The sequence below is a fragment of the Vigna umbellata genome, chromosome 9, assembly GCF_029865625.1.
Source record: "Vigna umbellata cultivar VRB3 chromosome 9, Vumbellata_1.0, whole genome shotgun sequence".
NCBI lineage: Eukaryota > Viridiplantae > Streptophyta > Magnoliopsida > Fabales > Fabaceae > Vigna > Vigna umbellata.
Window position 1 is genome coordinate 9409883 of NC_142173.1, and position 12824 is coordinate 9422706.

General features: G+C 31.3%; 2 protein-coding genes across 2 annotated transcripts; one reads left to right on the top strand and one right to left on the bottom strand.

Annotated features, from left to right (window-relative positions):
• Positions 1–4740, top strand: LOC148192487 (zinc finger AN1 and C2H2 domain-containing stress-associated protein 13-like). Its single transcript, XM_088098022.1, has 3 exons — positions 1–228; positions 2499–3258; positions 4393–4740. Exons 1-2 carry the CDS (start codon positions 130–132, stop codon positions 3255–3257), a joined length of 858 nt encoding a protein of 285 aa, XP_087954148.1. The 5' UTR covers positions 1–129; the 3' UTR covers position 3258; positions 4393–4740.
• A 2122-nt stretch (positions 4741–6862) lies between these two features.
• On the bottom strand, positions 6863–10421 carry LOC148192488 (uncharacterized). Its single transcript, XM_088099125.1, has 2 exons — positions 7620–10421; positions 6863–7509 (listed from the first exon to the last, which is right to left on the bottom strand). The coding sequence occupies exons 1-2, from the start codon at positions 9967–9969 to the stop codon at positions 7166–7168; spliced, it is 2694 nt and encodes an 897-aa protein (XP_087955251.1). The 5' UTR covers positions 9970–10421; the 3' UTR covers positions 6863–7165.
• Positions 10422–12824: the final 2403 nt, after the last annotated feature.

Below are 12824 nucleotides of genomic sequence, written 5' to 3' on the forward strand. Positions count from 1 at the left end.
GGTCAAGGTCAGCCCAGGAAGACTCATTCTTTTCCCTTTCTCTTCCCACCTACCTTCATTGTCTGCTCAATTTCAATTTCAACAATTTCATTTTCATCTTCATTTGAGTTGTGTTTGCAAGTGTGTTGGATGGGAACTCCCGAATTCCCAGATCTGGGAAAGCACTGTTCGGTCTCTGATTGCAAGCAGATCGATTTTTTGCCCTTTACCTGTGATCGCTGCCACCAGGTTCTTCCCTTTCTCTATCTCTGTTTTCCCCAAAAAAGTGATTTTTTCAAATGATTTACTCCTAATGCTGTAATTTTATTTAGTACTTGTATTACATGAACTATGAGAACAAACCTATTGGACTATTCATCTGGGTATGTGTTTCTTCCAATTTATTTTAATACTGTTATTCTCTAAACTAACTTTTGATCTGATCCATAATACCATTTTTCTTTGCTGGCATAATCTGTACCTAATTGAGCGAAACTCTATTTTCTTATATTGACCAATTTAATTTTTAAAGAATTATGGTGATGAGATGATGAGTTGCTTTTGTGATGAAAAGCTATGAAAGGATGGACTTGTTTTTAATTTTATGTTGAAGTAGGGATGGGAAGTTGGCTAGTTGTACAAGTGTGCAGACTTGAAACAATTCAAGAAATGTGCAGAGGAAGTTGCTTCCAGAATTAGGAGTTGCAGTAAAAGTAGTTATAAACTACGGGAAAAGTGGTAAAGATGTTATAGAGCGGGAGACCAAAGAGGTGGGAATGGTTGGCTCCTTATTATTGCAGCTTATGGTTAGTTGTAGGATAAGACTTAGTGCAGTTTCAGGGGGATTTTTGGGTTTTAAATAGAAGTTTTAACCAATGCCAACCGTTATTGTGGGGTCAACTTCAATTATAACTGGAGAATAGCACTAATAGCACTAAGGAATTGCTTCTTAGTATTGTTCTTATTTTTATTTCCGTGACCCTCAAATTCCACTAAAAGAAATACCATCATGTATATGTTTGTGTGAAAATGGGTATTATAAACTTTTTAACAATTTTTATTGAACTCTTGAGTTAACTCGTAGATCCTTGTAAGATTACAATTAGCTAGAGAAAATGAGCTAACTCAACTCACTATTAAAGTTTTTTATTTGGTAAACTTAGGTATAATACTCGTTAAGGTTGTATAAACACTTGAGTCAAGAACTGAGTCAATAAGTTTAAAATCAAAGCAATCAGCTCTCATTGACCACATTGTGACAATGCTTTATATGAACCATACATTGTTTTTGAAGCTAATGCTGACATTTTATTGGGATCAAGTTATTTTAAGAAATTAACTCTTGTTTTAAAATGTTTTCCCCATAGAAATTTGTGTTTTTATGAATGTATGTATGATTCAATCATTTAGATAGTTTAGTTTAATACTATAGTACTACTAAACTTTATTATTGTAGTTGGATACTTTGTTTTATTGTGGAGCTGAAATGTTGAATTATTGTTGTGTTAAAAGCATAGTTATAAAAAATCTTGCTATTCATGAATGAATCTGTTCAAACTCATATCATTGATATAAATCATTCGATTTGTTCTTTTTCCACCAATTCTCATGAAAAAAAATTGAAAGTCCTATAAACTTAAATTGTTAAATGAAAATGAATTGATGGAACACTAAACTTATCTAATTTTATTGTTCGACTACTTATGTTTCTCTCCCACTCATTCAATGTAAGTTATTTAGTCATTTAATTTGTTCTATTTTTCTAAAATAAGGATTTATAAACTCAGATATAACTAAGAACTAATAATTTTGCTCTATAAGACGGTTGCTCAAGCTGTTTTATTTATGTCTGTTTTAAATTAATGGACACTGCACATCATCGGTACGATCTGTTATGATTCTCAGTTCAAAAATTAGCTTCATGATTCATGATTTGATAAGATTACCTTGGTTTGGTTGAAAGTATTATGTTATGCATTTATGTTATCAATAGGTTGTGTATGAATATTATTTCTTGCATTATGTAGACTCAAAAGTCAATTCTGAAGTAGTTCCATGATTCATGATTTGATAAGATTACCTTGGTTTGGTTGAAAATATTATGTTATGCATTTATGTTATCAATAGGTTGTGTATGAATATTATTTCTTGCATTATGTAGACTCAAAAGTCAATTCTGAAGTAGTTCCATGAGTTTAGGCTACTCTTGAATTTCACAATCATATTTTAAACTTCTAAATTTGAACTAAGCTTAAAACATTTGCACACCTCAAAAGTCAGTTTTGAGTAAATTCTGCTACTGCAATTTTCTGTTTGGTTTGGTTAAGTATTAATTTTTCTTTGGTTCTGAGTAGCACATAAACTTTGGGGTTCGCGCATAAAACACTGTTCTGATTATTGATTTTGTCTGGTGACGTTCTGGGAATTTGTCTGAGTGTGGAATTATTGATTATTATTCCACCTGTGCTAGTTTTAACAGCTTATTGTTTTGATCAAACTTATCAGCAAAATCTTTGCAGGTGTATTGTTTGGAGCACAGAGGTTATATTAAACATCAGTGTCCAAAAGCAGACAATCAAGATGTAACTGTAGTTGTATGTCCACTTTGCGCTAAAGGAGTTCGTTTAGTTCCTGATCAAGATGCAAATATAACTTGGGAGAATCATGTCAACACTGACTGTGACCCATCGAACTATGAGAAAGTCACGAAGAAGAAAAAATGCCCTGTCCCAGGATGCAGAGAGATATTAGGATTCTCAAACACAATTAAGTGCAGGGACTGCATGGTAGACCATTGTTTAAAGCATCGGTTTGGACCTGATCATAAATGTCCTGGTCCCAGAAAAATGGAAACAAGTTTTTCATTCAGGAATCTTTTGAATGTGAGTAAAAAACAGGAGTCCAAACCGCAGCCAAGTTCATCTGCATCATCTAGATGGTCTACAGGCTTTCTTAATGCAGTTTCTAACATTCGATCATCAGCAGAGGCTGGTGTGTCGAAGTTGAGTGAAGCTAACCAAGGCTGGTGGAAAGCATCAGGTGGGGTGGGAGCTAGCCAGAGTAGTGGTCAAGTGGAGCAATGCCCTCAGTGTGGTGCCAAGTTTTCCTCTGTTACTGCTTTGGTGGACCATGTGCAAAAAGTTCATGAAAGGAGTGGCAACCGATCTGGACCAAAGGTTGCAATTGATGCTTGCCCTAAGTGTAGCAGAGGATTTCAGGATCCTGTTGCCCTTGTGGAACATGTTGAGAGGGATCATGGTGGCAATTCTAGATCATAAGGTATGGAGAGTTGATATTTTTTATTGAATGAATTACACCGAGAAGAAAATGCACTTTTTTTATGCAATAAATAGACTGGATGAATAGTTTTGTAAACATGAATTGAATTTGAATACATTTTAGAGTGTAAACATTGTCATACAATCATGGATCACATATAATTGAAAATTGTTGACTTCTGTCATAGTTACTTTAAAAGTCTTGACTGATAGGATACAAATCCTTACACTCGTAGCATATATATCAAAATTAAACCTCATAATCAAAGTGTGAATATGAATTTGAAGATGTTTCTTTACTTATTTGTATCTATGCCACAGGATTGGCTGACAGATTCATTTGCTTACTCAATTATTTTTAATGTTTTGAATCACACTGACCTCTTCAATGGATACTGTTAGGCTTCGGGAAAGGCCAGTAATTTGGCAGGAATTTGCAAGATTAATTCAATCGATAGTGATGTACATTTTTTTCAGACTAACCTTTCTTGGGACTGGCCAGAATTTTCGAAATATCGAATTTCTCGTTTAGAAATTAGAATGAAAAAGCATATTCTCGAATTTCTGTTCAAACTCATTTTGTGGAAGCAGTGGCGGACCTCACTCTGTACCTACATACCCCCTTTTTTTTAACTTCCTTTTATCATGTGAAGAGAGTAATTCCCATTAACAAAATTTTCTGTGTCCATAATCTAGGGTGTGTGTTTGGTAAAAGCTAATTGTTAAGCTAGTTGAAGCTTACAAGCAAGAACTTGGAAACTAAATAGTTAAATATTTACATGTAAATGAATTGAAATATTATCAGTAATTAATGAAATAGCTGATAGATATAATATGAGATGTTTAGTTTTTTGAGATATTAATTTTATCAGTTCTGAGTTAAAATGATATTTCAAATAAATTAATTAGGATAAAAATGGGAAAAAAAAGTTAGTGTTTTATAAGGTAATTCATTATAATCTATTAAGTAATTCATGAAAAAATCTGGAACTTACTAAAACAAATTCGTGTACCAAAACAGTTTCAAAGAAGTTGGTCAAATAATATAATACAAGTTATTAGAGTAACTTAACAAAGATACTAGGAGAGTTGTATGAGCTGATTCTCATTGATTCTGCTGGTTTTGTTATGTCAGGTTGTATTGTTGATGGAGCTCAAAGAAGAAGGAATGAAATATAGAAGAGAGATCACACAAAAGATTTTAGAGTTTCTTTCCCCTGAAATATCGATTTACATGAACCCTTGTTTTATTTTTGTCAAAGGAACTTGGATTGAAAATTCAAAGATTAACCCAGTGGCACTCGCAACCAAATGAGATTAACTCCGAAAAGGGCAACACAAACTATGCATTATACGACAAACAACACAGATAAGAAATACAAGGTACACCTTGGCCCAACTCACTAACTCAAATTAACAAACTTATTTTCTGGCTACGATGTAACCATTCTTTAATTTATGTCACTTTTTGGACTGACATTTTTATAGAGCTCCATATGTTAAACTTTTATTAGTATATAATATTTGGTTTAGAAGGCAAGTAGGGGGGAAAAAACTTTTTGAAATACAATTGTAGTTTTTTTCATCAAAGAAATTATTGTAGTAGTTTTTAGAAGTTGTCTTTCACTTATTCCTAAGGGTTATTTATTTTGTTAAGATATATTTTTTTCCTAGAAGAAGACCAGTTAAAATCCTAAGTTTGACCAAAATAATATTAAATAAATAAAATATGATTTAAGTGAAAGAGGGTTTTTTAAGGTTTCCACAAATAAATAATTTATAATTTAGTACATAAATCACTCTGAGTTACATTAAATATGCAAATAATTCCTCAATTTCCTTTTTAATTTTTTCAAAGAGATCAAGAACTATACTATCACATTTTGGTACAAAAAGAAATAAATATATAGAAAAATAACTCTCATAAAGATAATATAGCCAGATGAACTATCTTAGATGCTTTCCATTTAAGAAAAAAAAAAAAAATATATATATATATATATATATATTTAACTTTTATTTAAAATTATCACTGTATATTCTTTTAAATATTAAAAAAATAAAATATTTGTAGTTCTTATGGTTAGCTTATTTTATAAATTTAATTTCTCTAATGTTAATAAAAAATTAATATTTAAACTAAATTTAGAATAGATTATTATTATCTTTTACCATTCAACTAAATTTGCCTATTTAAATTAATTTTATAAAATAAATAATTTTTTTTGGCAAGCATACTAGAATATGTATGGTATTGGTGGATAAGCCTGAAAAGGCTTACGGTGGGCTGGGATAAAAGAATCATGTTATTGCCTTCCTGCACCACTACAATATTGGAAAAAGACTTAAACATTCGTTATTTTTGCAGCACTGCCGTACTGCAAAAGCAGAAAAAGGTGAGAAAATGCCGCAGAGGAAAAAGAAGAGAGGAAATGTATAAAAATAAAATAAAATTCATTCGAGAAAGTTTATTTCCGAAATGTATTTAAAGTATTATAGAAAACTATATTCAAAAGAACGTGACTATCAAATGTGAATGGAATCGATTTCAACATGCATTGAAATCAATTATGTTGTTCGTCGAACCAATTCCACTGTATTTGTCCAATATTATTTATTAACATATTTAAAAAATAATAACTCTAACTAATATAAAAAGCATTCTATATTACTTTTAATATTAAAAATAATTTGATAATCTTATATTTTTATATGTTAAACTCTTTTTTAATCTATCACATATGTAAAATCACTCCCAAATTTTATTTTAAAATTCACTCATTTTCACCTCCAATCTTTCAAAAAAAAATCATAAATTTTACTGTTAGATCAATTTTATTCATCCATTCACTCCCTACTTCAAATTGATCTTTATAAGAACACATGTATGCGTGTGTATTCCGATTCCGAAAAGTATTTTAAGAGTTTCGGAAAGTTTTCTTCAAAAATTCCATTTCGAAAATTTTATTGAAGAACATATGAAATATGTTCTCGAAATTGTATTCCAAAAATTATGTTTTCAAAAACAGGAATTTCGTTCCAAAAATCCAGAAAAGTTCGTTCTGGAAAGTTTTCAAAATATGTAATTCGGAAGGGCAGAATCATAATTTCAACAGTGAAGGCTGTGTAAAGAAATTGTACGGGTGTAGGAAGTAAAAGTCGAATGGTTATTTCCCAGTTTTGTATTGCACCGAATGATTACTAATTGGACTCTTATATTAAGAGCAAAAGGCTAAAGTATCCTCCTCGCTGCATCATTTTACCTCTGTCAAAATAAGTTCGTTTTGGAAAAATCGTTCCTAAAAATATTAGATATGTTCTGAAAAGCTCGTTTAAAAAATTTTGTTATGAAAAACTTGTGCATTTCATGTTTTGCGAAAAGTTTATTGTAGGAAGTTTGTTTCAAAAATCTCATTCTAGAAGGTATCATACATATATATTCCAAAAAATGTTATTCTAAAATTTCTATTTCAAAAGGCATATTTTAAAATTTTCAAGAAACATTGTTGAAGAAGATTCCTAGAACAGATAATTAAAAAATCAGATTAATTAAAAACAAAATGGACATTTTAAAACTAATGGGATAAAGAAGAAAAAACATCGTAAAGGCAATAACATGACATTCAACTAAACATAAAGTCAAATGGATGCAATGCATCTCATACAGAACCCAAAACAGTGCTTGAATGACTCAAACCTCTTATTCGAGAAAGCTAAACACAATCCATTCTGTCATCTCAGATATGAAACTGATTACACAGAATAGGATTTTCCACTTTCTCCCTTCAAGTTCAAACTCAAAATAAGCAAAACAAAGTTCTCTATTTTTCTATTTTTTATTCGAAACAACCGAAAAAAAAGCACACCACTTTATTAAGGTTTATTCTTACTCTTCACTGCATGGTAGATCAATCGACACAGAAATCAATTTGGTTCCTTATTACTCGAAGCATTCCCACAACGTTGTTGATATTTGGTCGGTTTTTTGGCCTGATATGAGTGCAGAACAAGGCCACTTTCAGAGTATCAAGCATTTCTTTCCTCCATTCATCGCACACTGAGCCAAGCGTTGCATCCATTATCTGCTCTGGACTTTCACCTCTTGCTGCAGCTTCACGAACCCACTTCACCAAGTCTACACCTTCTCCATTACCCTCATCAAATGCTGCTCTGGAAGTTACCATCTCCAGCAGTATCACACCAAAGCTATAAATATTTCCAGCTGCTGTCACTCGCATTGTGTATGCATATTCTGCACCAAACAACAACCAACATAGTTATTACCATCATGCCAAAACTGTTCAAATGAGGTGCAAATCCTTGTTAGAAATGAGTATAATTAACAGTATATAAGTAGTATACCTGGTGGAACGTAACCAAAAGAACCAACATATGGGACAATACTAGCACTTCCTTTAGTTTGATCTAAGAACTTTGATATTTCGATGTCCCCAATCAGTGGCCCTAAATATGCATCTAGAAGAATATTGCTAGAAGAAATGTCAAGGTGGATAATTGCCTTCTGATGAAGGAAAACCAAACCTTTTGCTATTCCCATTGCAATAGAGAACCTAGCAGGCCAATCGAGCTGATATTCAGGTTGCATTGCAGGTTCATGAAGAAGTTGAGCCAATGTTCCACAGGATATGTACTGATATATGAGAAGAGCAGCATCGCTACAAATCACATATCCAACGGGTTTCATTACATGTTCATGGGAAAGTTTTATAAGCCTGTGAAGCTCTGAAATGATCTTGCTCTGCCGCTGCATTATTGTCATGTCCATAGGGATTATTTTCCTTACAAGTAAGACTACCCCAGAGGGCATCAATGCCTTGTAAAGTGCACTGAAAGTGCCACTGCTAAGCTTATTAGATTCTTCAAGAGTTGCTTTAGCAACCGCTTCAAGGTCTACTTCTTCTCTTAGATTGTCAGCGAAAACTTTTCCTGATATTATAGATGCTTCTTTAATGCTTTCACCACATTCTATCTCAGGAACTTTTTCTACTTTCCTCTGACACACTCTGTTTACCAAGACAACTGCAGCAAATAACATAAAAGCCAGAAGAAACGGTCCAAGTATATACATTATGGTTTCGTAAGTAAATTTATTATTGTTTTCCACAGCTATGTAACGATAGCGAATATCTTCACATGTAATGTTCAATGGCTCCCCGCAAAGCCCTCTGTTGCCCAAATAACTTGAAGCAGGATTATGCAGGAATGATGCACACTTTGGCAATTTACCACTGAGCTGATTATTTGACATGTTAATGACAATCAAGCCCACCATCCCGATAAATGTATCAGGGATATTACCTGTGAGATTATTGTTGGAAATATCCAGAGAACCAAGTTTGATCAGTCTTCCTAATTCTGGGGGCAATTGTCCTTGAAGATGGTTGTAGCTCAAATTTAAGGCTATCTCCAAGTTATGCATGTGACCAATCTGAGAGGGAATAGTTCCTGTCAGATTGTTACTCCCCAATTTCAATTCAAGAAGTTCTCTACACCTTCCAATTTCCTGAGGGATCACTCCTCTTATGAAATTCCTGTCCAACAGCAGCTTCTGCAACTGAGCGATGTCACAGATTCCGTTTGGTATTGTTCCATTGAACCTGTTATTGCTTAAGTCAAGAATCTCAAGACTTCTGATCTGAAGAATCGATTCTGGAATATCACCATGAAGGAGATTTTCAGAAAGCATCAACACCTGCAGGTTCATAAGCTTTCCAAATTCTGGTGAAATTATTCCAGTAAATCCATTTGAAGCCAAGTTCAAGAAGGTGAGATTATAACACAGAGAAAACTCTGATACTAACTCACCAGAAAGATTATTATCATCAGCTTCAAAGTAAGCAAGGCTAGTAAGGTTTCCAACACTCTTAGGAATATTACCTTGTAGATTATTGTTTCCAATTCGAACACTGACAAGAGTTCGACAGTTCCCGATTTCCTCCGGAATTTCACCACTCAAGTTGTTCTGACTGAGAATCAGAACTTCTAGCTTCCATGCAGAAAAGAGGCTTCCTGGTATAGGACCTTCAAGGTGGTTTGAATGCAGGTTCAGTGTTGTAAGCTCAGAAAGGAATCCCAGAGCATCTGGAATCCTTCCATTGAAATGATTCTCATAAGCAGCAAAAACTCTCAGATTGGTCCAGTGCTCAACCCAGTTGGGTATGGAACCACTCAGATGATTGTTGAAAATTTGAAAATCCTGTAAAGTCTCAAGGCCTTGAAGTTCCTTAGGTATCTCTCCCACCAGCATGTTATTGGAAAAGTTCAATGATTTGAGGCTTTTGAGACCTCCCAATTGTGGTGGAATTGAACCTTCAAACTTGTTTGAAGACAAGTCAAGATATTCAAGATGGGATAAATTTCCAAAAGCAGCTGGAATCATCCCTTGAAAGTTATTGTTTGAAAGGTCAAGCCACTTCAAAGCTTTGAGCCTGGAAATTGAACTTACATTGCCTCCAAGATTCTGATTAGAGAGAGTGAGCTTCTCCACCAGTGAGAGGTTGCCACAGATGACACCTTTCCAGGAGCAGTAATCTGAGGTGCTGGCATTCCAGCCTGGAACTCTGAGATTTTGGTTGATGGAAGGTAGTAAAGTTTGTTCCTGCAACTCACCACCCACCAGCAGAGATTTTGACAGACACAAAGTGAGCAGAAAAGGCAACAAGCAAAGAATTCTCATCACTGAAAACATCATCTTAACAAAAAAAGAAAGATCTTTTGCTTTTGTTGAAGATGTGAAGATTGAAAAGAGAGATACAATTCACAACACTTGGTTGAAGTGAAAAGTGGTGATTTTCTAAGCTTTCACTGGATAATTGAGTAACCCAGAATGATCAAAAGCTTTAGAGATACCCTTTTAAGAGGGCTTGATATGCATGTGGTGGAAATGTGAGCGGAAGGATTTTGAGAGTAACAAGTCAATAAACCAGTCCAAGGAATGGCTTAGCAAGAAAAGTGATAATGGTGAAAGAAACAAAAGGTGGTTACATTACCAAGACCAAAAATGCATGTTTTGGTTGCAGATGTGAAGAAAGGAATGGAAAAGCAGCAGAAGCAAAAAAGTGACAAAATGAAAGAGAGAACTGAAATCACATAATACAAGGTTGGCACAGGACCAGGTGCTAGTTGTTTTCTCTGTCTCGTAGGCAGAGCAAGAAGGAAAATGTTTGGCTTCACGATATACAAGAAACAAGGGGTGATATGAAAGAATGCAAGTTGTACAAAGCTCTCTCTCTGGTTAGCAGGGTGGTGCTGATTCTATCATTCTAAAACTTTAGTTTTTATAAGATTAACATCTTCTAATTCTTAATTATCTCAAAAATAGAATCTTTCTCTTGTAAGTGACAAAATTGTTACTATCTCTCGACTCTTGAAATCATTACAGATGAGGGGCCACACATTTCAGTGTGATTTCAAAAATATTTCTGTTTCAACTTCTTTAATAAAATCAATTTTAAATAATATTTATCAATATTTTCATTATGTCTTATTAGTATAAATTAATATTTCATCATACCAAATATAATTTGAAAATATCTATTTTTGCAAATAAGCTATGCTCCATCCAACACCACTTAAAATAATTTGTGTATCTGTATGATATATATCATTGGTAAAGAGGATTTATCTTTTTGCTCTATACACTTTTTTTTTTTAAATTCAAATAATTACTATAATTAAAAGATCATTTTCCAATTTTATCTTTTTAATAATATTTTTTAAATTCAAATAATTACTCATGATAAACTTACACACAAATTTAGAATTGGTCCATGTTCTAAACTTTTGTTTCCTAAATTTTAAAACTAAATGATATAGAACTTTTAATCCAAGGACATTAATATTTTTTACTTTATTAAACAATATAAATAGCTCAAATACCTTATGAAACATCTTTTAACACATAAAAAAGCTTAGCTCAAAAGTATAAATAGTTCAAATACACTATGTAGCATCTTTTAACACATAAAAAATATTAGATCAAATGGATTAAGAAGAATACATTGCTTTTAAGTTTTAAAAGTAAAGTATATCAAATTTTTAAACGCGATCAAGCCTTTAAATTTAAGGATTCCAAACATATTTAAACTTAATAAAGATTTAATTTTTATGATTACTTTTTTATTAAATTATTGTATAGTCTGTTAATATTTTTTATTTTAATATTTAAAAATTATTTTATAGTTTAATAAAAAAATTATAATAAAATAAAAGTGAATATTAGCATAAAACATATATGTTTCCACTAGCATCCATAAATATAATTAAGTCTCTATGTAAATTAAAATTATAGTAAAATTGACAACAACATTTTATTTATACTATTTAAATACTATCTTCCATTTATAACTAATTATGTACTTTAGATATAACTTAAATATTTGAATTTGAAAAAACAAATAGTAATATTTAAGTTTCTGACATCAATATCGATGGATAGTATTTTTTATCTATTAATATAACAGTTACATATAGGACATTAATATGAATAAAACTGATTTTAAGTTACTTATATAAGATTGTGAAATCAGATTTAGTAAATAAAATAAAACAATAGATCATGTTTAAAAAAATATATATTAAATGAATTATTAAATACTTAGTATCATTTGAAAGAAAAAACCTTTGAAAGAAAACACTGTCATTGGTGAGCAACTTAATCCTACATGTGACATTATCATACTAAATATAAGGTTTATTTAGATTTTTTTTTCTTCTAAAAACTTGTACAATAAGAAAATAAACAAAGAAAATTAATCTGTAAAATAAAATTATTTTATATAATAATTAATAAATAAAAAAATTAAATAAACTATACAATGAATTATAAATTAAATTATAGATAAATGAATTGTAAGTATAAAAAGCGTGTTTATATTCATATTTTTTTTAATAGTTTTTAAAAAAGATATTCAAACATGTCTTAATTTCTTCCACTGGCAGTGCATTGAAACAGTGAAATATATGCTTGTTTAAAACTATTTCTTTGATAGTATATTGGTGCTTTAAAAATATTTAGATTTTACATCAAGATTTTGCAAGAAAAAATATTATTAAACTTAAAAATAAAATTCTTCTGATTAATAGAACATTCACTTGATTTAGATAATGATAGAGTTTTTGTCGGATCCTTCACAAAATCTTTGTCGGATGGTTCACAGAGTGTTTGTCGGATGTTTCACATATTTTCATGCATTCAATTTAAGTACATAAACACTCGCTCTAGTTTCTTTTCTTCTAAAAGCCATTTTTTGTCGGTTATGGATGTAACATAAACTACACTCACAATATATTTAAAGATTTAACTATATTTTCAATTCTTGTATAATATAAAAAAAGTAAGTTTAATTTTTTTTAAGAAAAATATTTTTAGCTTATGTAAATTAATAAATATTAATTTTTACTTTTAAAATATTAAATGATATTTTAAGTAATGCATATCAATATTGTAATATAATATTGACATTAATATAAAAAATTCTTAAAACTTGTATAATAAATAGTGTTTCTTTATATAAATTAAATATTGTTTAAATTTTTGGGGAAAAA

Coding starts and splice junctions, on each gene's coding strand:
- LOC148192487 (XM_088098022.1), top strand. CDS start 130: ATGGGAACTCCCGAATTCCCAGATCTGGGAAAGCACTGTTCGGTCTCT. Junction 229..2,498: donor CCTGTGATCGCTGCCACCAG/GTTCTTCCCTTT, acceptor AAATCTTTGCAG/GTGTATTGTTTGGAGCACAG.
- LOC148192488 (XM_088099125.1), bottom strand. CDS start 9,969: ATGATGTTTTCAGTGATGAGAATTCTTTGCTTGTTGCCTTTTCTGCTC. Junction 7,510..7,619: donor TTTTGGTTACGTTCCACCAG/GTATACTACTTA, acceptor TGTTTGGTGCAG/AATATGCATACACAATGCGA.